This window comes from Protomyctophum parallelum (assembly GCF_964188405.1).
Source record: "Protomyctophum parallelum genome assembly, chromosome: 12".
In the NCBI taxonomy this organism is placed as follows: domain Eukaryota; kingdom Metazoa; phylum Chordata; class Actinopteri; order Myctophiformes; family Myctophidae; genus Protomyctophum; species Protomyctophum parallelum.
In genome coordinates this window covers 38,636,976-38,662,662 of record NC_139712.1, presented here as the reverse complement: position 1 = coordinate 38,662,662, position 25,687 = coordinate 38,636,976, and the positions used below count along the sequence as shown (strand labels likewise).

The following is a 25,687-nucleotide window of genomic DNA, read 5'->3' as shown; positions in this document are numbered from 1 at the left end:
TATGGCAAAGAGAAAGAGAGGAGAGGATTTAAAATAGCATCAAGGATATGAATACATTTGGTGTTGCTTCACTTGAACTTTCTCTTTGACAAAGAACAAATGTGACATGACAATGTCAGGGTTTCCTGCACAATGTTGTTGGCATGGCGCTGCGCCATGCTTGAAATAAATCGCGCCATGCCAAGCTGCAAAAAAAAGAAGAAAAGAAAATGGTGTGTGTGATATGAAATGTCCAGTACCTCCCCAGTGCCTCCCCAAGTGCCACCCCAGTGTCTGCCCTGCAGTGTCTGCCCAGTGTCTGCCCAGTGTCTCCCCAGTGTCTCCCCAGCGCCTCCCCAGTGTCTCCCCAGTGCCTCCCTGAGTGCCTCCCCAGTGTCTCCCCAGTGTCTCCCCAGTGCCTCCCCAGTGTGCCCCCGAGTGCCTCCCCACTGTCCCAGTGTCTCCCCAGTGCCTCCCCAGTGTCTCCCCAGTGCCTGCCCAGTGTATCCAATAGCAATACAAGAGCAATAAATGAATCTTAATTTATTAATCAAATAATCAAATCAAATATTCGACACGCGGCCAAAGCCAGAAACCCCCCCCCCCCGCGCCCAGCACCATGCCAAAGTTTTTCCTGCAGGAAACACTGAATATATATCACAAGTCTGTGTTGATGTTTCACTCATTAAGACTGTTTTGCATGCACACATTGAATCGCTCACAAGCATCACTGATTTCACCACATCTTCAGTGGGCTGCACGCATCCTGTGTAATCGGAGTGAGCATAACAAGGCAAAACACCAAAAAGCAGCGATCTGAAAGGAGTCCTGGGCATAACGTGTAGTGTGAGATTCACAGAAACAGGGCAAAGGTTTCTTGGAAATTGGACACCAATTACGTCACTATGATGAACATTTTAGGCTTTTGATTGATTGATTGAATAAACACATTGCAAACAGTATGGCTAGTACAATTTAACAAACTATGCTAAAAGGATAACACAAAAAGCGTTGTTTCCAATCAAAGTTTGCTCAGCTCTATACTGTAGTACAGGGGTAGGCAACCTTTGCACAAAGGAGGGTGATCACTGGCACACTGGCATAACAAAAAAAACTATTAAAATGTTTTGTCAAATAAATTAATTCACTCATATTTGTATGTAAATTATACATCCTGCACATAATTCTACATTCATTAAAACTCTGAACTCTGACTGGGGGAGGGAGATAGGAGGCCTATGCTCTGAGTCTAATGATCAATATAACAATGTGATTATATTATTTAACAAGGGAAAAGGTTATATTCATGGCCAATAAAAACATGTTGGAATTGTGGTCATTAAAGTGACACACTGACTATCCAGAAACTAAAAACATGGCACTTTGTTTCAAAAAGGTGTAGATCACCCTGCTGTAGTAGATCAATCAAGTCAGCTCAGCCATTTCAGATGCACAGAAAAACTAGACGATGATATATGTACTGTATGAATCAATGTTCTGTGGGGAACTGAGAGATGCTTGCCCACACTGAGTGGAAGCAAGGGTGATGCCGGAATGCCACTCTTCCCCCCCTATGGTTATGCAACTTGGATGGCGCTTTGTGCCACTGCATGAGCACTCGCTGAGAGCTCTCGCCATTGCCTCACTCTAGTCCGCTTCACGGGGGTCAAGCCAATGTCTGTTGTTCAATGTTTTGAATGTCAACATTGCCTTGTTTTCAATGTTGACTCTACATTGTCCATATTCTGTCGTTCCCTGCTGTTGTGAATTTAGCGTAATGCTTCTGTTGAGTCATGGGCACACAGAACAAGATGTCACCAGGCAGTAAGGAAATGAACAGAATGAGTAGGAACTAAACAAGCATCTTGTGTAATTGTGCACGGAAGTCAGTCTATCTGATAAGTAGCAGTATGTGCTTGCTTACGCAGATGAGAGGGCAGGTCAGGTTGTGGCCTCCTGGTGGCGCTATAATAGGCCAATGTGAAAAGGGTGCCATTTCTTCTTACGCCTTGGATAGCAATTGAATGATTTGAGATATTTTGTTCCAAAAATGTGTTTTGCAAAAATCCACCTGTTTGTGGTGCTATAACAGGCCAATGTGAAAAGGGTGGGATATATTCCTCAGTCTAGTAAGAAAGTCCATGAATGATTTCACGTAAATTGCATGCTGCGTTCATGATTTGAGGCTTTTTGTTCAAAATGGGCCAATCCTGCAAACTTTGAAAGCCAATGTTAGCCAATTACGATGGAATATGAAATATTGGACAGATCCGTCTTGAACACATGACTATAGAGATAGTATGTAACGATTTGCTGGATTTTTGGACAGAATCTGGAGGAGTAATATAAAAAAATGTGTTTATCAAAAGTCGGCCTCCTGGTGGTGCTATAACAAGGAGAAAGACGCCTTTAATGTGAATATTAGGGACTTTTGTGTAATTGTCATTTTGTATTCTGTGACCTTGGGTTCTTTATATTTCTAAGCATGTCATCCAATTACTGCTGCCACTATATTTTTATAGAAAAATATACCCAATATTTTTCATATACTCCAGGTCCCAGTTCTATTTATTGTCCCTCACCAAAGAGCCGTGAAATTGGTCAGCAATTTTGGTGGAATGACTGTGGCCTAGATTTCTCTTTCGAGTAGTTTTTTCCTCTGTGATTCACCTCACCACTTTCATAATATATGATTTAAATTAATCTAACTTTTACACAGGCTGTTCAAGGTGTCAATGTTGCCCCATCATTCTGCCTACAACCGGCATGATGGGACAGGGTTTGATTCTAGGGTCTGCACATCTGTCTGCCTTGAACCACTCCCTGCTTCTCTTCAAATTCTTCTCCAACATATTCCTGATCACAACATCGCACATGTTGCTATTTTCACAACCCCTTGTCACTAAAGGCCGGGGCATGAAACCATAACCCTATACCTCTCGCATCTTCCCTTCCTGTCTCTGTCTCTCCAGGACTCCATCCCCTCGTCCAGGGACAACCATACAGTATGTGGCTGCCCTGTGTCCATTGTCCTTTGTCGTGCTTTTGGGTACTGCAATAATCTCCCGTGGAGATTTCTCCATGGAGCCAGGCAGCCAGCAAAAAGGCAAAGTTCAGAAAAGTTCAACTTTTCTGCTGACACTCATTAAGCATGGGAGCAGCGGCCAACCCTCTGGTTTCTGTGTTCTGAATTAGACGTGGACTAGGCGTACACACGAAGGCGACATGGGTGTTTCAGAGCTGCTAGAATTCAGTGTTGTATTTAGGTGACGGTTCCAGAGATCTGATGGGTACACACACTCTCCAGATATTATTATTTATCACATTCCAGATGGGTGGGCCGCGGGGCAGCTTCAGTTAAAATTACTCAGCTTCACCCAACTGAGTGCTGCTGCCCGCAGAGGAGCAGATGTAGCAGTTAGAGTGTCCTGCTCAGGGACACTTCGACACATTGCTGAGAGCTGGAATCGTACCTGGGACCTCCGGCGCTCACTGTCCATTCAGCTATGGCCGCCCCAGATATGGAGATACATTGCCGCATGTTGGTTCTGGACAACCACAGTACAGAGAGAGAGAGAGATACAGGTAGAGAGAGGCAGAGATTGAGTGAACAGAGCTCTTGTGACTGCGGTCTGCTATGTAGTCAGTCAATTTTGTTTGGGATTCTTTTTAAATAACTGCATACCATACCGTCATACACGGTACGCCAGTGGACCGCTAGACCAGCGGGCGCCCCCAACAGTAGTGTTCTTGAGTTGGCGAATACACAAGGTTTGCTTTCTCACCTGTTAAAGCTACAGTCTATTATTAAACTTTACTTTAACCAATCTGTTGGGAGAGTAGACTAGAGTAGAGTATCTGCTGTGGTTGGAGGTCTCCCTACTCGAGTAGGACACCTACTGGTTAACATCCATTATGGACACTAGTGTGCTGAGATATTTAAAGGTATATTCAGTGATTTCACTCAAAAAACCTTAGGTTTCGTTTTTGGCTGGGACCTAAGCCTTTCGTCCAATCAGGATAGAGAGTCAAAAACGAAAAACGGTTTTTTGACCCCCAGGGGTTAACTGGGGACAGGGGGGAACTCCTTATATGGTCAGCACACTCTACAGTAGGGAGGATTGTCACAGCAAAACAAAAAAATAAGTGATATTTGAATTAAGTGAAATCACTGAATATACCTTTAATGTAACGCGAACATCATTGCAATTACCTCTCTCCATTGGGAGAGAGATATATATTTTTATGAATATTAACAGGTTTGAGAATAAATAGGTAATGAGGTAATTAATTAGTTGCCAAAAGAATACAGCTTTTTGTCACATACTGGCTATCCGTCCATGATATCTACTGTATAGGGGCACCAGGGATCAGAATAATATTTGATTTAACAAGTTTATTACACCTGAGCCCAGCTGAGTGGGTGTATTGTAATTGCCAGCATCTGTTGGTTTGTTTGCTTGTAACATCAGTAACTCATACAGTTTTGATCTCAAACTTAGATACATTTGGGGGTACATTCAGAAATTATTTGATAGTCGAATCGTTCAAAGGTCAAGGGCACAGTGGTATAGGTCAAACTTTTGCTTTACGTTTTAACCCATTTTGGGCGGGAACCCCTTTTGGTGTTAGCATTATGTTATGCTTTAGCTATTGAAAAATAGCAGATCTACAAGCTCATAGCGCGCCACCGAGTGGCGCGCTATGAGCTTGTAGGTTTTCAATTCAATTCAATTCAATTTTATTATAGTGTCAAATCACAACAAGTTGTCTCAAGACACTTTACAACCAACAAAGTTCCACCCAGAGCAAGCAATATTGCGACAATGGTAACGAAGAACTCCCCTTTTAGGAAGAAACGTCAGGCAGAACCCGACTCTAGGGTGGGCGGCCATCTGCCTCGACCGTGTCGGGGGGGGGGGGGGGGGCAGAAATAGGTCTGCTTGTAGGTCTGCTATTATTCTACTGACATAGAAACATAGCTTTTTCAGAAAACTGTCGGGATGTAGAAGACATTTTTAGAATCTGATCTCAGGTCAGCATGTGACGTGGGTGCAGAATCTCTCTGATTGCATTTCTAGTAGATAGCACATGATCTACATTCATATAGACAGATCTGTCCTTGAGGGCTTTTTGGCATCACAGTTACTGTTGCCTCACATACTCTCATATACTGGCAAATGAACAATTCAAACGCCTCCAGCACTCTCACTTCTCTTTAATGGCGTTATTTACAGAGTTTGAGATTCTTCTTAGTCTTCTTAGTCATACGTATACTATATACATAATCATTAAAAATAAAATAGCAAATTGTGCCTGATCTGCTGGGACCAGAGTAGGTGGTGTGTATATGTATGACTAGCTCTTAATGATGACTTAAGAAATATGGTCATTTGTGTAATCTGGTCCCAGCAAACCAGGCATAGATTTGCTGTTTTCTTGCATAAACATCAAATGGCGGGACAGCTGTCACGGTTTTTGGCGCAAAGTAACCACAGTATACCGCTAATCAACTTACAACTACACACACTATATAGTATATGTATATGTATACGTATGTCTTACGTCATCATTGAGAGCTAGTCATACGTATACTATATACATAATCAGTAAAAATAAAATAGCAAATTGTGCCTGATCTGCTAGGACCAGAGTACGTGGTGTGTATATGTATGACTAGCTCTTAATGATGACGTAAGAAATATGGTCATTTGTGTAATCTGGTCCCAGCAAACCAGGCACAGATTTGCTGTTTTCTTGCATAAACATCAAATGGCGGGACAGCTGTCACGGTTTTTGGCGCAAAGTAACCACAGTATACCGCTAATCAACTTACAACTACAGAGTACGTGTTGTGTATATGTATGACTATCTCTCAATGATGACGTAAGAAATATGGTCATTTGTGTAATCTGGTTCCAGCAAAATATATAATCAGAAATATGGTCATTTGTGTAATCTGTCACGGTTTTTGGCGCAAAGTAACCACAGTATACCGCTAATCAACTTACAACTACATACTCTATATAGTATATCAGACAGATCAGGCACAATTTGCTATTGTATAACTGCTCTCAATGATGACGTAAGTAATATAACATTATGTTTCTGGGGTGTATAAAAGTAACGAAAGTGTCAAAAGGTTAACCATAAATGTTAACGTTAGTGTAGTGTGCAAAATTAAGTATATATCTAAGTATATAATTATATATAATTTCTAGAGAGAGAAGATATATACCTTCAGAGGGTACCACTGATCTAAGAACCACTGAGCAGGTCAGACCGTACAGCGTGGAGTTAACGGACAGACATACTGCACAAGACGGACATACTGCACTGAGGACTGTTGGAGACACAAAGATCTAGATCATTGGACACCTCCGCACTGAAGCCTGTTGGAGACACACAGATCTAGATCAGTAGGACACCTCCACACCTAGACCTGTTGGAGACACAAAGATCTAGAAAGAGACAAACATAGTCTCAGCCATCTCAACACGCCTTGGCCTCACTATCCACAGAGAAAAGACGAACATACTGCACCGAGGACTGTTGGAGACACAAAGATCTAGATCATTGGACACCTCCGCACTGAAACCTGTTGGAGACACACAGATCTAGATCAGTAGGACACCTCCACACCGAGACCTGTTGGAGACACAAAGATCTAGAAAGAGACAAACATAGTCTCAGCCATCTCAACACGCCTTGGCATCACTATCCACAGAGAAAAGACGGACATACTGCACCGAGGACTGTTGGAGACACAAAGATCTAGATCATTGGACACCTCCGCACTGAAGCCTGTTGTAGACACACAGATCTAGATCAATAGGACACCTCCACACCGAGACCTGTTGGAGACACAAAGATCTAGAAAGAGACAAACATAGTCTCAGCCATCTCAACACGCCTTGGCATCACTATCCACAGAGAAAAGACGGACATACTGCACCGAGGACTGTTGGAGACACAAAGATCTAGATCATTGGACACCTCCGCACTGAAGCCTGTTGTAGACACACAGATCTAGATCAATAGGACACCTCCACACCGAGACCTGTTGGAGACACAAAGATCTAGAAAGAGAAGATATATATTTTCAGACGGGGCAACTGATCTAAAGAACTGGCCTACAGAAGAACTGATAGGAACCACTGATCTAAAAGTCATACATATACAGAAAAACAATGGAACTATCTACAGATATACCTTCAAATAAAAGGATTAAGAAGAACCCCGTAATTAACATCTCAGAATTAAGTTCATTATCAGTTGGAAGTCGTGAAAGTTGGAAAATCTTAGGACAAGTAATTACTAAAAGTGAAGTACGTACATTTACTAACGGAGTATACTTCTTCTTTCGGATTTCAGACAGTACAGCAACAATTAAGGTAGTAGGATTTAATCAAGAATCAGAAAAGTATTTTAATTTGATTGAAGTAAACCAAAGTTATTTCATCACTGACAGGCAATTTAAAGAAATAAATCCAAAGTTTCGTACTGAACGTGAAAAATATGAAATTCTACTGAAACCAAAGACAGAAATTATTCTATTTGGTAGAGAATTAGAAATTTTGAAACCAGTGTTTACTTTCACCAAGATACCTGATATACAGTTTTTAAACGACAAATCTGTCATAGACATATTGGGGATTTGCATTCATTTCTCAGAAGTAAAGGATATTTCTACACATAATGGACCACGTAAAAAAAGGGAATTACAATTAGTGGATTCATCAAATACCAAAATTATATATACAGCTTGCCACTAACATGGATACCATTTCTCCTTTCCCTGTTTTAATTTTAGAGGGAACCATCATAACCAGCTATCAAGACAAGCAGAATCTGACTAGTAATACAAGTACTATATTACATAGGGAGCTTGATATACCAGAAGTTCAAGAATTAAGATTATGGTTTGATACAGAAGGAAAAATAAATAAATCTGAAATCGTTATGTTTAAAATCTGCCTGAAAATAGAAACAAATAACATTTAAAAAAATGTAACTATCACAGCGATAAATATAAAGAAAATTTATAAAAAAAACAATGCAAATGTATTGATTATTTATGTATATAAATAAGAATATAATATATACATGAAAAAACCTTTTTTTTAATGTTTTTTTTTTCAACTGGAATCCATGATATTTTTGGAAACTTAACACTCTGTGACTTATACGTGTCCTGTTTGGGAGAGTTGACCTTGCTCTTCTATCCAACAACCAACATCAAATGCAAGAGAAGACAAACATAGTCTCAGCCATCTCAACACGCCTTGGCATCACTATCCACAGAGAAAAGAGCAAGGTGAAATAAACACCAACAACGCTACTCCCATTACATTAGAGGGCGAAGCACTAGAGGAGATGGAGAGCTTTACACCAAGAAACACCTGGCGGCGTGACCTAGACGCAGATGTGAAGAGATCTGGCCATACATGGGGACAACTGGAGAGAATGGCCCAAGACCGGGATGCCTGAAGAGCTCATGATCGTAGCCTATGCCCAAGGTTAGGCGATAGGCGTAAGTAAGTAATTAAGTTTGGGAGAGAACAACCCATACAAAATAATTATACTCAGCATTGAACAATACCTCCTAGAAAAATAATAACATTACTTTTAAATTAAAAACAACGAACACGAATTACAATACAATCAGGAATGACAGAGAAAAAGATATAGGTGGGGGAGTTATGTTTGCTATAAAAGAAGATATTTCCATTGAAATAATTCAAACTGAAAGCAGGATATTAGAAAAAGTAGAACACATATGTATACATGTAAAAGATAAAAATCTATATATCATTCTTATGTACAGATCACCTAAAACAGACCTTTCGAAATTAAACACATTTCTCGAAAACATGGTAAAGTATCTATCATCTCCGACTTCTGCAATTATGATAATAGGAGATTTCAATGAAGACCATAATACTGAGAAAGAAAGAAGTATAAAGACCTACATGTCAAGATTAGGCTTTAAACAATTAAATAAAAATCCAACTACATATTACGGAAGTATTTTAGATCATGTATATTTTAACAAATGTGAAAGTATTATTACAGAAATTGAAGTTAGAGACACATATTACTCTGATCATGATTTAGTATTAATATCACTATAGTCCAAGATGAAATACATTTAAAACAATTGACAATTTACAATAAGTAATACAATAATTATACTGTATAATATATTTTAATTCAGTTTATATAAAAAATAATTCATCACATATCAATGATTTATTTTTCTTTGAAAAACTAAAAAGGGACCTAGAATATATCTACATCGATAAAACTGTATTTCTTATATAGATAGAAACTTGAACCATACTTCATAATACTAGGTGTTTACATGCATAAAGTAGATAGGTAGCAAATAGTTACACCTAATAATTAGACATTTCAAACGTTCCTTCACAGAGATATTGAGATTCCACCGTTTACAGAATAATTATACTGTATAATATATTTTAATTCAGTTTATATACCTTTTTTTTCATCACATATCAATGATTTATTTTTCTTTAAAAAACTAAAAGGGGATCCAGAATATATCTACATCGATAAAACTGTATTTCTTATATAGATAGAAACTTGAACCATACTTAATAATACTAGGTGTTTATATGCATAAAGTAGGTAGGTAACAAATAGTTACACCTAATGATTATACAATTCAAACGTTCCTTCACAGAGATACTGAGATTTAACAGTTTACAGCGGTCGAAAGTACTTGCGCGCTCTGCTTGCGCACTAGTTGGCCATTTATGGCCTACTAGTGTGCAACAAGCAAGTATGCACTCGACAGAGTGCAGTTCTAGTTAGTATTTTATATTGTGCCGCTTCTTGACCAGGTCCCTCTTGTAAAAGAGATTTTATAGCCTGAGGTCTGCCTGGATAATTAAAGGAAACTAGAAAAAGTGCCCCACCAGGCCAGGTCAGGTTAAGGTGGCCTCCTGGTGGCGCTATAACAGGCAAATGTGAAAAGGGTGGGATTTGTTCCTCAGCTTTCAGATTTCACATAAATCGCATGCTGCGTTCATGATTTGAGGCTTTTTGTTCAAAACGGGCCAATCCTGCAAACTTTGGAAGCCAATGTTGGGATGGATTGGGAAGGAATATGATATATCAGACAGATCCGTCTTGAGCGCATGACTATAGAGATACTGTGTAACGATGTGCAGGATTTTTGGACAGAATCTGGAGGAATACGGTAATATAAAAATGTGTTTTACAAAAGTTGGTGGCGCTATAAAAGGCAGATAAAAAAGTAAAAAATGCAGGGCAAAGGTTTTTCCTTGGCGTCTAGGGAGTGGGTATTCAACGTTTCACACAGATCGGTGCTGCAGTTATAGGTAAAAATGAGAAAATCTGCCATCTCATGGTGGCGCTATAACAGGCAGTTCTGGAAGATTTGGGGCAGAGGTTGTCGTTGGCATCCAGGGAGTGTGTGTGTGCAAAGTTTAGCATCAACCGGATAAACGGTGCCAGAGATCAGCTGTTAACGGACGGATGGAGGGCAAAACATACTCTCTCCCCATGCCTTCGGCCTGGTGGAAACAATAAACTAATCGGCAGGGGGTGGGCTGTGGGTCCACTAGAGGGGGTGGGTCCCCCTCTGGTGGACGCTTAGCCCCCCCTAAGCCCCCCTCCACACAAAGCCAATTGACTAAACCAAACTTCATTAGCCCCCGCTCTAAATAGCCAGCCCCGTGCCCCCCCCCCCCATAGTCCCCCAGTCCAAATTTCTAGAGCCGCTGCTGCTTCTAAATAGTTAAAAGTGTCACTAATTGAGAGTCCCTGTTGTATGATGGACTGAAGACTTATCAGTTGGCTTCTACAAACTGTGAAAGTAAGCATCCAACTTTGTTCATGTTCCACTTATTCCTAATTTATGCAATGTTGTGTGACACAAACAGAAAATAACAGATGTACGAGGCAGCGGCTCACTATGTGATGCAAGGCGCTCTGAGCTTGTAGGCCTACACCTGCTATTTCTGTTGTATGGTAAAGTATGAATCAGGCTTTAATATCACAGTGAGTGCAGGCTTGTTAATTAAGCCTTTTCACTGCCAGCCTGCGCTTGTAGATGAAACAGTGGCAGGAACTGCATCAGCTGCCACAGCAGCAACAGAAGATGTCGTTTCCTGTCGCCGGCGTCTGATTCTTCTTGCCTTCAAAAAATTAATCTTATATTATTCTAGTGAATTAGCTGCCAGATGACAACAAGCTCTGTAAAGGTGTGCTGACTGTGATCTCTCTCTCTCTCTCTCTCTCTCTCTCTCTTTCTCTTTCACTCGATTGCTCACACAAAATGTGTAGGTCGGCTCTGGGGTGTGTTTCTTGAGAGGAGGCAAGCTTTCCAGAGATTCCTTGTGAAGCATAGCGGAAGCTTGCCAAGCTTCGACGTTCGGTAGGCAATGTTTTCGACACAATGAACTGCATCGGCCAATGAGGCATCTCTTTTTTTTATATCTATGGGTACTATGGTTTTCAACTTTTCATATTTGTGGCACCCCCTAGGCCCTAGGGGGGTGCCTTCAAGGGCCTTCATGTCTCCCCCTAGGGACTAGGGGGAGACGTGAAGGCCCTTGCAGATGAGAAATAGGCCCCTCTCAGGCTCTCACTGATCAGACATGCACATGCTGATCCATGAATCCCGAGATCGTGTGTAAATCATTTAGAAAAGATCGAATAGACGAAAACATTCCGTTTCTGCAACAAATTGTGACTGACATTTTTGCGGGGTAAAGTATCTTCCTTGGTCTACTGGCAGTATAACCAGAATCTGAGGGAACATCTTATGTCTCAGAATGGTGCTCAAAGCCACAGAATTTGTACAATGGCTGTTTCCCCATATCAACTGAAAGTTTCGGAATTATGGCCAGTTCAATTGCCCCTTGCCACTTCTTCTATGGTAGTAATTTACTGGAGGTATTTTCTCTGTAGACCTTTTAACATTGCCACTTGCTGGTTCAAGACGTTCTTTTATTTAAGAGTCAAGGCAACGTTTCGGTCTTGTGACCTTCTTCAGGCATGGTTTGAAAATAGGCTGACATTGTCACTAAATACATTACAATAGGTACAGACAACCAATCAAAATGCATGTGCTATCTGGTGAACGATTATCACATGCATTTTGATTGGTTGTTCTTACTTCGTGTATATGTCTGTAATCTTGTCGTATGTAACAGTAATCCTCCTCGGCTCGAATAGACAACACTTTCTTTATTTCGAAGTACGTCCAAATCAAAGACATCTTTGTGAAATGCAGTATTCACTGTATTTTGCATGCTCTGTTTTCCAAATCTCCCATGCAAGAGATACTGTGCTCACTTTACGAAAGCACCCTAATACATTACAGACATAAAACGTGGAGACCGACTCCTGTTCCCAAATTACGCCAAAATTAAACATTGCCAGTGCAGTGGATTAACATCTTTGTGCAAGTAAACTATTCAAATGAATAGTGCAGATAGTGGCCAGTGTGTAAGGTCATGTTACGAGGCAGGAAGCTCTTTCTAATTGAGGAATGGATGAAGGGCTACATCCCAGAGCGATTCCGGTCTTACCCCGATGAGAGGATTCCTCTCCCAGTGACCAGTTTGGGGACATTGATTTGAAAAGGAGGTGACATGAGTTGACCACAAGCAGTTACTCCCTCATCTGGCAGAGGTTTCTATTTGTGTCAGTGAACATGTGCTTCTTGTGATGGGACCTGACACCTCGCCTGGAGGAACATGTAAGAAAATGTGATGGGAGAAACTACAGGAAAACCAATAACATGCTCGCTGACAATTACCTTTTTCATCACTTCAGTCTCAGGATGGATGTTTTCATAAAATGTAATGGTTTTAACTTTAAGATATTTTGCTGACAAATCCACTGGGTGTTCCACTACTGTATTTATGGAATCACATTAAACGTCCTGCATTTTCATACCTTTATACTTCTGAACACAAATTGGTCATAGTGCTCATAGCCTATATGTGCTACGGCAACCTCCCTGCAGTCTATACACATAAGTTCACAACATTCTAATGATTCTATTACAGCATACTTTATGCTTGCATAAAATTCATTTACTTTTGAAGATTAATTAGAAGTAGTATTATTATTATTAATTTTTTCATAGATTGTGATGAGCAACAAATATGCAATGCAAAAAGCAGAGACAATCAGGGAGGGGTTTCTCCTTTATGTCAGTAGTATTCTTTTTGACACAATTTGATATAAAGACAATAATCAAGTGATTCATGTGAGAATTTGCTGCATCTTGGTCAAAGGGAGGAAGAAAAGGAAAAGTGAGAGCTCGATTTTGTTGTCCAACTGGTTAAGATTCCAGTGACTTTGAATTTAGATTAAGCACCCCATCTTAGAAGCGTGACATGGCCGTACTGCAGGGTGAGGTGGCATGGAAGGTTGGACACTGTGACCGTTTGACGTACATGTTGATATCAGTAATAATGATGAATCATAAAAAAAACACACACACATGGCGACAATCTCACTGTGAGATGCTTCAAAATGTGTTCTACCAGAATACAACAGAAATTGGCAGGGAAAAGTACTCTGACATCATTACATACTGTAAGTGGTCAGGTGTATTGTGTATTTGCAGCAGCGGTGGAGAAAGTATAATCCCTATACTTGTAACTAATAATAGATAGTCTTGGTGAAATATTACTCAACTACAAGTGGCTCAGTCAATGGAGTGACTATAACTCAAAGTACTGGAGTGCATGCTTTTACAAACACTTCATGGGTATTCAAAGGTACAAATTACAAAGTAGCCTATACCTTTAAATAACCTTTAGCATTGCAATAAAACTTTCCAAACAACTATCAATAATAGTGAAAATAGCAAACCTACAAGATTATGAGGACCATTGAAGATCTGCTATTTTCACTATTTCAAATACTGTATAGCTGGCTTAAGCAGTTAATTCATCAACATTTCAACATTTGTCTTTGAAATGTAATGGAGTGTATATATACAAGTATCCAAACATACAAATACTCAAGTAAAGCACAGATACTAAAAATGTTTTAATTAAATACAGTAGGCTATAGTAAATGTACTTTTTTTGTTTATTTTTACTGTGCACCATTCACTATACAGTATATAGTGTATATACACTACTATACTGTAGTGGTGCACAGTAAAAACTGAAAAATAAAATAAAATGTACATAAGCATCAAGGTCAGTCAGTGACCTTAAACGTTATTTTAACATTTGGAAGGATTATTATATTTGTGTCAATTTTAACATTTTAATATCTGGTGCTATGTTTTTTTAGAACATTATTTTGAGACCTGATTCTCATTCTAATTCCATTGCTGAACTCAGACTGTAGAATGTAATGTATTTTGGAAAAATAGAATAACAGGAATTACATTTTGATCGAAACAGCAGAAAAAGCAGCAGGTTGCATTTATAGGCAGGCACGCACGCACGCACGCACGCACGCACGCACGCACACACACACACACACACACACACACACACACACACACACACACACACACACACACACACACTTATGACTCATCTCATCTCTGCTAAACTATAAAGCACTTTGTCGTAGGCTTCCATGCACTAACGCGCAGACTCATTCTACGCTCAGAACGGGGCACATGGCACATAGTGGGGGTCTTGGCTATAAGTATATAAGTCCAGTGAATCTAGCCTTAAACTAACTTCTTGAACGGGTGAACGAGGACGACATCTCGCCCTATACAAGGGAACTAGGCTATTGGAGCTTTAATAACGATTAAGGTAAGGAAAAATATAAATACAAAATAAAACATATATGCCTACATATACATTGGCTATACAAACAAATATTTTATCTTACATGTGTAACTTATTATATACGTTACCTATTTAATAAAATTACATTCCCACTCTGCATGCATGCGTTTCAACATTGATTGATTTAAATATTTATTAACAGTTTTCAGAATTACAGTACATTTCAAGCACAACTCAATACAAAGACTGTTAACTGTGAGTGGACGACCCAATAAAGCATTACACTTGTTTATAAGAGGGTCCACCTTGTTCAATTCATCATTCAAACATTTAAACATTTAACAAACCATGATCAATTTGCATAGTAGGAGTATAGGCTATATATATATTTGAGAATGCACTTGTAATTTTTTTGTAATCTTAGAAGTAAAGAATACACAGAAAGTATCTAAGACATTAACACATGTAGCCTATCACCTGAAAATGCGTCTTTTACGCACGGGTGGATTCCACATTGACATTGGGCAGAATGGGCACTGAATTTATACCACGTGAATGTTCGCCATTAAATTCATTTCATTTCATGATAATCTTATGAAATGAATTAAAGTAATCATCATCCTTCTTCTCTCAGATTCTTGCTGATATCCTGACATGAAGCTCAATCTTCGTGGCACCACCGTTATTCTGCTAGTTGCCTTCTTACCGCGCTATGAATGTAGGGCTATTGACAGCCCTGGCGCAGCGCAGCGCACATCATCTCCCCTACGACCCGACCGCCAGCTCCAGCAATCCGTTCCCATCTGGGAGAGGCTTGGAGAGGAATATTTCATCCGACTCGGCAACGGGAACTCGAACTCTTTAGGGTTGCCGTCGATGTTGTATCCCCGCGGGTCACCTGCAGTCTACAACAGAGCTTCACAGCTCCACCTGACGCAGCGGCTCTTGCAAGGGGAAGCTGGGAGCCTCAGGGCGCTCGTGAGCGGCTTGGTAAACCACCTGAACGACTCAAGGGAGAGGGGAAGGAGGTCCGAGGAGCCGCCGATATCGCTGGATCTCACGTTCCACCTGCTCCGCGAGATGATGGAAATGTCCAGAGCTGAAAATTTGGTCCAACAAGCGCAGAGCAACAGACGAATGATGGACCTCTTCGGGAAATGAAGATCTCGTTCCGTCCACCAAAGAGTTCTTTAATTTATTTTATTTTATCATAATTATAAATATAATTTAGATTACTTATTTTTTACCGTATCTACTTAATCACCACCGTTATTTAACTATTTATTCCATAGCTTTTATGCTCAAACAACAGAGCGTAGATAGGCATGACTTGTAATTATCCGATTGTAGCTATGATGCCTTGAAATATCAGTTTTTATTGTGGTCGGTTTTTTATATAGGTGACTATCATTTTTCATATTATGTTTCAGTGTATTTATGGTATTTATGTTTGTCAATAAACTTATGAGCAACCAGCCAATTTCGTTGTTCAAGAGAACGTCTTACTGTATATCTATATTTTTAAATAAAGCATTGTTTACATTTCTCTGAAAATCATTAAAGTCAATAATGAATTATTGGAAATTTATAAAAACAACTAAGATTCATTTCAAGTTATAAGTCATCGATGTGATTTTTAATATTTTCCATTCAGAATGTTGGCACAGGAATTTGTCTTGCCAAGTTTTGGCTTAAGCAGGATTAGTGGTTCATATAGAGATTGTGAAAACATGAAAGACCATTATGTCACAGTTTACATGAACGTTGCTTAAAAGGGTCTGTCTCTGAATGCACAAACCATGAAATATTATACATTATAAACAATGTCACAAGTATCTTCCAAACTTGGGACTCCCAGTTTATCTGTTAAAACACTTGAACCCATATAGGCATTCCTCATGGGGGAACATTTGCCAAAAAAAGAAAGCAGCTCTACTAGCTCATAACACAATGTGTTGGATCTAAATCTGTTATTTTCCCGCGAATAGATTTGGTGTATAGGGGGGGAAAGGCCGGTCCAAGTTTACTATAGGTTTAATAAATTATATGCCCTCTTTACACCACTGTCAAGGCTCAAATCATAACCTGCTAAAGAGACACTGCACGTGATAAAAAGACAGAAAAAGATCTGGAGCCCTTGATCACATTACACCTGCAAGGCAACCACTGAGGCCGCTAGAAGAGACAACTGGCAACTAATAAGTGTGAAAATAAGCGTTTGTGTGTGTGTGTGTGTGTGTGCGTGCGTGCGCGCAAGTATGCATGTGTATAGTGTACGTGTGTGTATGTGCATGCAGTGCTGATCCTTGACCTCTGGTGTCAGGGAGAACTAAACAAGTATCAAGGGTGTGAGTCATCCTATTCTGTTTGCCCTACTTAGCAACTGGGGGGCTTAATACTGCATTGAATCCATCTGTAAAGGATCAGAGCGACAGAGATGTTTGGCCAATTAGAATTGACTCCATAGCACACAGAAAGTTGGGAGGAATCTTCAAGCTCCACCGCAGAATAGAAATGAAGACAACACATTGGTTTCATAAAAAAGGAGTAGAGTAGTAGAGTAGAGGGCAATACACTTTATTCCCTTTCGCTCTCTCACTCATTGACACACACACACACACACACACACACACACACACACACACACACACACACACACACACACACACACACACACACACACACACACACACACACACACACACACACACACACACACACACACACACACACACACACACACACACACACAACTGGGGTGCAAAAGCAATCATAGCCTTATTATACATGGATTATTTTCATTGTTCAGTCTCTCCATCATGTGAACAATTCCCAATGAGTGTGAAAAAGGTGCTTGTGCAATTAATTTTGAATGGCACAAAGAAAGAAAAAGTAGAATATGGCAACACAGATGTTCTCCACTCAAATAATAAACCAGAGAACTGTGTTCAAGGCTGCCACAAATGAGCTGTTGAAATATAGAATACCAGCTTCATGTGTATAAAAATCACATGTATTTTTCTCCCTGTTGATGCAGCATCCTATTTATGAAATAATAACATCATTGTGTATAAAAAAGTAAACAACACGGAGGGGGAAAAGGAGGCCTTCTCGTTTGAAATATAACAATGTACTCAAAGCACTCAATAGCTTAAAAAAGACAAAAGGAAAGAATAAAAACCCATGAGTTTTTGTCACCCCACAGACACTCCTAGAGACTCCATCTCCCTGAAGCCATCAACTACTGAAGAACACGTACGTTATCAATTCCTCCATCATTAACATGATCTTGATAACATTCAACCAGCAACACATGGAAAAAAACCCAGCACCATTTCCATGCCTCCCATCATCATTGAATCCCAGCCATCAAGGTGAGAACAAGGGTGAGAACTTGCAACTTCATACTCACCTTGACTCTGACCCGTAAAGGGTCCATTTCCATACAATCATCGTTGCTGTCAGACAGAAACCTTTTACCCAAATATTACTCGTAAAAGAGTGTTGAGTAAAAGTAAAAAACTAAAAAAACTAAAAAAGTTAAAAAGGTTGTAGATCTGCTATTTTCTCTCTTTAGAAACATTTTGAGAATGAAAGTACTACAGAGGATCTATTGAAACACGTTTTTCCACTTCCTGAAAAGTAACGGTTTTGGTCAAGGTTTCTGCCCAACAGAAGCGAAGAGTTCAGTGAACATAATTGACCTGAAAATAAAGATCTTGGAGCAACACACCATTCATCCTGCTTCCATCCAGTGTAAAAAATGTCTGTGCCAAAGGCCGACAGCTAAGTTGAGGCAGCGCTCTTGTCCACAGTGGGGGTGGGGTTCATCAGCGGGGGGACACTGGTTTGGACTGAGGTTGCATTGCCCGCACCCAAAAATGCCTGAATTCCCTCTCCTTCCTCAGCACCTTCCTCTTCGTCCTCATCTTCTTCATCGTCTTCATCGTCTGTGGATGAAAGCACATATGGGCAGAAAATATGTCAGCTGTTTTTGCTATTCCAATATTTGTTTCAACCTTGTTACCACCCCTGGTCACCAGGTGGGGCCGGTAACCAATTTGTCCACACCTTTGTATCTTTGATATATAAAGATGTCATTTCCTGCTCTTGACCTAACCTGAAAAAGACTGCAAGGTCAAAACTTTTCTACAGTTTTGCTGATGAAGTTGGATCATCTAAAGTGAGTTGCGACTTGCGAGCCCGTTGTTTTGCTTCATGGTTTAGCTGCTTCTGCAGTTTGGCTCAGCACCAACGATGAAGGATGTAATTGTTTTTGTCTTTAAAAAGCAAATATGTCAGACTAGATGAGACCACACGAGAGTGTACGCACAGTCATGGATTAAGAAAGTCCCACGACGGAATCTCTGTGCCGTTTACCTTCGAGGAAGTCGATGGAGCGCAGGGCCCTTCCTTCCTTTGTGAAGTTGACACTGTAGTGATCCATGTTCTCGTAGCCGCGTTCAACCTTGTCCATGTGGGCCGTACTTGACACTTCCATAATCCTGACAACAGTTTGTTAGATTAAGAGAAATGCCAGCCTTTTACATAATAATTTATTTGGTGATACACATTTGCCCCATTATAAACACACATACTCACTTTTTGAGGAGAGGCTTTGATGCCTGTTAGAAAGGTGAAGGAAAGGAGACAAACTCAGGAGAAAGAAAAACATCACAAAGTTGTTTAACCACTCCTTCGCAAAAGCTTGTCTGGTGAGTCAGGCTGTCACGGATGACCATTTCTGGCTCTACTCACAATTCTACACATACAGTATGTGTAGAATAGTCCTACCTAAAATCCAATAGCCTAATATTTCTCTTGGCCAAGAAAGGATTCACCTTTGGTTGAGCAGTATAGCGGTATATGCTTGGTTTACCGTGTGGGAGACATGGGTACTTCAAATCAAGGTGGTCATTCACCACCTTGATTTGTCAACAGCACCAAATTCTGGGCCCTGTGACAAAGATTCACTGTGGGGCCCGGGCCCCTATCAATATTCTTTGATAGAGGCGGGGCGCTCAAAGGCCCAGCTTCCGACCTTGGGCCCTAGTGAACATTATCATTTTGTGGGACATAATTTGCTATGTAGTTATTAAAAATCACACCTGTGAGGGGTGCTCTTATCATCGTAGATCATCATGTTGTAAAATAGACACTATGCCTATTTGCTCAGACAGACAGACAGACAGACACTATGACGTACAATTTTCCATTCATTGTCAATGGGAATTCAATGTTTATATCGCACTAATAAGCTATAAGCTTCCGCCTATGCCTTTTCGATCACCTTAAAATAATTTGTTTATTTTGTAATGTCTCTCTGAAAAAAGAAAAGATCTAAATATACTATTCATTCATGACGTAAAATTCTCCATTCATTGTCAAGGGGAATTTAATGTTTGTGTAAGACAAAAATAGCCGATTTGCCAGTTGCCATTAAATAACACCCGTATTCGTGTCTTCTTTGCTGGCGTAACGGCCGCAAAGAAGATGGTTGCTTCGCACTGGAAACCGCCTCATACATTGTCATTTCGCCAATGGGCTTTGACCTTTCTAGATATCATTTATCTAGAAGGGTGGGATTGTTTGTTTTTTGTTTCTGTGTTATTTGCTTTTGCTGTTATGTGTTTTATATGTGTTTTGTTTTCTTTAAGTCATTCATGATGTTAACGTGTCTTATTGTGATTTCTGTCTTAAAATAAAAAACATTTGATAACAAACAAAACAAAAAAAATGCCGATTTGCTCAGACACTATGATGTATAATTCTCCATTCATTGTCAGCAGGAATTTAATGTTTGTGTAAGATTAAAATCTACACTAATAGTTGAATCAAAAAGTTACATAGTGCCGCTTTAAGTATTGAAGGATACCGACTCTCACCTGCAGGAAGACGGCCATCTCTGGCTCCTCCATAGTCAGAATTCCTGTCTCCACTGTCTTACAACTCTCCTCTAAATGGTCTCCGTACTTGCTGGTTAGGCCTCGAATGTAGTTGAGCTTCTCTTCCTGTTCATGTGTCACCCGCTGGCCCATCACCCTCTTCTTTTCCTCCAGGACAGCATACAAGTGATCAAACTTCTCACACACCAGGGACTTTTGCCTCCTGCCATTCTCCTGTACATGCATGAACATGGGCAGCAGAAACGTTTAAGGAGACAGGTGCACAAATGCATACTCTCAAACACATGCAAACAATATGAGTCATACATTCTGAATCTCTTTAATCAGTTATCACGACAATGCATGTGAAAGAGTTTCTGCGATGTGTATGCCGAGGAACGTGAAGTAAAATAGTCAATGTAGTTGACAGGGAGGTCATTAGGGCATGTCCTGCTAGTCCATCCTAACTCCAGTACAGTATGGACTAAGCAGTGGTCTATTTTAGTCACATCACGCGCACGTCGCTTACACCTACACTACAGGATTTAGCATGTCACACAATGGTTCAGGCCCATTGATAATATGCATCCAGGGTCATTCTTATATGTTCATAATTCACACTGGTGACACTGAGCAGTCGGAAGCTTTTGTAAGCTTTGTTTAGAGGTGTGAATAGGGTTGTTTTTGATCGATACGCAAGGTAGACGCAATCACGGGTACGCACGTGCGCATCCGTGCATGCGTGTGCATGTGCTCCTACTCAAGGGGTAAGGGACAATGGCAGGGCTCTATTCACGGTAGCAGCATACGCGTGGTGACTACAGGGGAGAGGGAGATAGACAGTCCAACTTCTCTTGCACGTCTCACATAAAGTGAAAACAGACTGTAATTCATGCTATAGGTTAGTTTGGTTGGGTGAGGGCATTTGGGTGCAGGTAGAGGGGCTCTTGCTGTGTGAGTGAATGGCAAGGAGCAGTTGTAGTGGGATACTGACCTCTATGGCCCGACAGGCCTCCTCCAGTTGACTAATGATCCCCTGGATCCTACCATTGCTCCCCACCATCATGGCTATGCCGTCGCTCAGCTCCGTCTGGGTGGACAAGGACAGAGGGAAGTTAAAAATCTGAGCATTCATCCACACATGCTCGCTGAGATGTGTGTGTGTGTGTGTGTGTGTGTGTGTCTCTAAGGAGCGCACACACACACACACACACACACACACACACACACACACACACACACACAGGGCAGTTTGTTTAATGAGGGAACAAAACAAAAACTGAAACGGACCTTTTTCCATGGCAAGGTTCTGTATCTTTTTCGAGATGGCACGAGGTTAAAGAAGCGATACAGGGGGTGATCAGTGTCATTGATTTGATATTGAAAGTGTTTGGCCTTATTGTTCATATCAGAAAGTGTGGGTGTAGGACAGGGGTCCTCAACTAGAAATGATGAAGGTCCACAAATATTTTTTTGAATAAGACCGAGGTCCGGTCCCATGCGCGGAGAGTGCATCGGAGAGTGGGGCTCTATGCCCGTTTAGTATGGTCAAGCCAAGCTTATACAAATCAGATCCCCTTCCACCCAACCAATAATGGGGTGCAGAGTGCAGGCCCGGAGTGGAACTCCAAATCAGGCCGGGAGTTATACGCCCTGGCAGGCCACACTGTGCGCGCGTAGCGCGCGCCAGAATTTTGGGGGCCCTTGGGGGACATTTTGGGGGCCTTTGCAGCAATTTCACATGAGAAATGTATACCATCTGATGTTTTTTTTTTTTTTTTTTTTGGTCCGCAAAGAGGTGGGCCGCGGTCCGGTCGCGGACCGCGGTCCGCCAGTTGAGTACCCCTGGTGTAGGAAGTCTGATGATCTTGGAAGCAATATGGGTAATACTGAAAAGTTTGTTCCTGTTAGGCATGGACACTGGACAGTATGGTGTAGAAACATGCAGAACAGTACAACAGAACAGGTTGAATAATGCTGTTGTACAATAATAGCAGAAGATGAGGAGCAACAGATAATGATCATAATTTACGGATTACGTGGAGAGATTTAGAGTCTCGGTTCTCACCTTTTGCGTCTGGTAGATGCTCGTGAGTGGTGCCACCTCGCAGTCTTTGTGAGCTCCAAATACTTTGCACATGGAGCATGTGGGAACACTGTGGGTCACGCAATAGATGTTGATCTTTTCTTCCGCATGAACCTCACACATGGGTGACTCCTCCTTTCTCTCTGCAGGTGCTGGCTTACTGGTGCTAACAAAAAAAAGCAGGTTTAAAGAAAGGGGGGGGGGGGGGGGGGGACTGAGTTACGATAGGGCCCAAGGTCGGAAGCTGGGCTTTTGAGCGCCCCGCCTTTATCACTGTGGGGACCCCTCCCCACAGTGAATCCTTGTCACAGGGCCCAGAATTTGGTGCTGTTGACTGTACTTGTATAGTCAGCAGAACCAGGGAATGGTGAGTGAATGACCACCTTGATTTGAAGTACCCATGTCTCCCGCACGGTAAACCAAGCATATACCGCTATAACGCTCAACCAAAGGTGAATCCTCCCTTGGCCAAGAGAAATATTAGGCTATTGGATTTTAGGTAGGACTATTCTACACATACTGTATGTGTAGAATTGTGAGTAGAGCCAGAAATGGTCATCCGTGACAGCCTGACTCACAAGACAAGCTTTTGTGAAGGCACTGTGGCCCCAACAGATGTGATGAGACAGGGACAATCCACCCATACATGTATTTCTGTGTCCATCTTTGTATCCATTGCTCTAAAACAGGGGTTCCCAAACTGTGGTGCGTGCACCCCTTGTGGTGCGCGAAAGCCTTCTGGGGGTGTATGACATGAAAAGGGTAATGGCGGTTTCATGGTGTAACACAAACAGCAAAATCCAGTACACTGTTGTAAGGAGATGTATAGAGCACCTGTAGTATAAAGCAGCTTCATGGCTCTGAGTGCAGTGGCTTTCTGTGATTATTTGGCATAATCATTTAAAACATATATCATAATATCATTTTTGGCCAAATACAACGAGACTGAGTGTTGGGGGGTGCGTCAGATATAGGTCAGGAGGTAACACGGGGTGCACGGCCCAAAAGGTTTGGAGGCCGCTGCTCTAAAGTTTCTAAACACAGCGACTACTATTTAAAAACTAAGCCTGAGGAATGGGGAGATTATACTAATAGTAAAGCAAAGCTCTTATAAACTAATTGTACAGAGATAATAACCCAGAGACTAGTACGAAGGAATGTTTACATTTGTTCAGAGAAGTAGTTGGATAATTTTGGAGAAATGTAACTACATTTCTCCAAAATTATCCAATTATCCAACCAACAGTACATCAACGAGCAATGTATTAATTCAAAGTAGACCTACATTTGCATATTATAATTATATAGGAGGCAAGTGGGACACAGCCATTCTGCATCATTAAATTCTCAGGTTAAATCATGAAACTTATAGAGACGTACAGGTGTATAGTGATCACTGATAACATTGTTTTAATTCCAGGTTAAAATGGGTGAATATGGTTCACTACACCAGTCATACTATTATCTTACAAGAAGTACTGTATGAACATATTTTAGGAAATCCAGAATATGATTTCATTCTTCTTTAATTTGATTTTGCTCATATGGAGAAAGAAGGTGATGGCTGGGACGCCGTCACATTAGTTTCCCATCTGTCTCACCTGCTGGACTCCTGTTTGAACATGTCGATAATGTTCTCCACCAGAAGGTTCCTCTGGAGCCCATAGACTCCATGCCTGTCCAGAACCACCTCATGCCTGCAAGACGGACATCTGAAGCGGCCACCGGATGTCACTGACCCCCCCCTTGTAGGAAGGTATGGGTTTGACGCCTGTAAACGGACACAGACAAAGTCACAAATCAAAATCTCAAATTAGTGCTCACTGCTCATGGAATGGGGCTGTAATGAATAGGCTCATCTCATCTTTGCCAAGATGTTATTATTTTTAAATGAGTTGGTTTAAGAAGCAGTAACAGAATAATGAATAAAGACTTAAAGGTCTATATTCAGATAACAATCATTTCTATAGTCTATATTCAGTCTATATAGAAATTATTGTTATCTCAATATAGACCGTGGTATCAGTGGTATAGTGGTATAACAGCTCTCCTACTCTTTACAGAAAAATGATTTTCAGGTGGTTTGCCAGTTCAATCAGTCAAGATATAATAGACAACCTATTTATCAGCTTCAATTATATAGTGTTCCAATTTCAAATTTGGCTGCTCATTTCTTTGTGTCATCACTTCCAATTTCACTTAATTAGATAAAATTGGTATCCTGTAATCCTGACTCGAACATGCATTTTGTGTTTACTAAAGAGCTGGAGAGACAGAGACTCCTCTTACTGAATAAACACTACAGCAAGGGCTATATTTAACACTTCCTTTTAACAGAAAATATCTCTTGCACTTTTAATACACAAGCAAGTGCTGTTATGGTGTTATGGTGTTAATGTTATGGTGACTCATGCTTTAATGTTGTTAATAAAATAAAATAAAAAAATTCTTACCTGGAAAACGTCATTGGCACACTTTCTGCAGAGGTTGTGCTGGCAAGGAAGGATAACCACAGGCTTTGTAAACATTTCCAAGCAAATGGGGCAAATGAGCTGTTTCTCCAAGTCCTGCATGGCATTCATATCGAGACAAAAGCAATGAATACGACATAAAACACTAACTAATGTCCAACGTCTTAGCCTGAGCTAAATATGTATTAATTTCTTAAAGGAATGTAACGTAAGGCCCTGGGCTAAAGCTAAAGAATAGGCCTGTTGCTCTCTTTCAGTGGGTGTATGGTCCTCCTAATCTAGCAGGCGCTGGTGTGTCAGTTCTTTTTTTAGACTCTAGCTGTCACGTCAAAGGTTGGTTGCCATTTACTTGTCCATATTTGAAAGTGATACTATGGGCGTTCTAGCAGGGCAGAGCTAAAACAGCTGCTGCCAATGCCTGGGGCCTGTGACTCCTCACTCTCATCTCAAACACGCTGACTAATTGGCTTATTCCTTTATGCTAAATTCACAGGTGGA

At 40.8% G+C, this 25,687-nt stretch overlaps 2 protein-coding genes across 2 annotated transcripts; one reads left to right on the top strand and one right to left on the bottom strand.

Moving 5' to 3' along the window:
• Positions 1 to 15,401: 15,401 nt before the first annotated feature.
• On the top strand, positions 15,402 to 15,908 carry crhb (corticotropin releasing hormone b; the record flags this gene model as incomplete). Its single annotated transcript, XM_083778802.1, has 1 exon — positions 15,402 to 15,908. One exon carries the CDS (start codon positions 15,402 to 15,404, stop codon positions 15,906 to 15,908), a length of 507 nt encoding a protein of 168 aa, XP_083634928.1.
• A 1,410-nt stretch (positions 15,909 to 17,318) lies between these two features.
• Positions 17,319 to 25,489, bottom strand: trim55b (tripartite motif containing 55b). Its single transcript, XM_083778797.1, has 8 exons — positions 25,172 to 25,489; positions 24,320 to 24,489; positions 22,701 to 22,884; positions 21,627 to 21,722; positions 20,633 to 20,866; positions 19,350 to 19,372; positions 19,128 to 19,252; positions 17,319 to 18,697 (listed from the first exon to the last, which is right to left on the bottom strand). Exons 1-8 carry the CDS (start codon positions 25,298 to 25,300, stop codon positions 18,534 to 18,536), a joined length of 1,125 nt encoding a protein of 374 aa, XP_083634923.1. The 5' UTR covers positions 25,301 to 25,489; the 3' UTR covers positions 17,319 to 18,533.
• Between the last annotated feature and the right edge of the window lie 198 nt (positions 25,490 to 25,687).

Excerpts from the sequence above, each read along its gene's own strand:
- trim55b (XM_083778797.1), bottom strand. The coding sequence starts at position 25,300 with ATGAATGCCATGCAGGACTTGGAGAAACAGCTCATTTGCCCCATTTGC. Across the intron at positions 20,867-21,626 it reads AGGCCTGTCGGGCCATAGAG|GAGAATGGCAGGAGGCAAAA; the intron begins GTCAGTATCCCA and ends ATGCATGTACAG. Across the intron at positions 19,373-20,632 it reads AGATGGCCGTCTTCCTGCAG|GCATCAAAGCCTCTCCTCAA; the intron begins GTGAGAGTCGGT and ends CCTTTCTAACAG.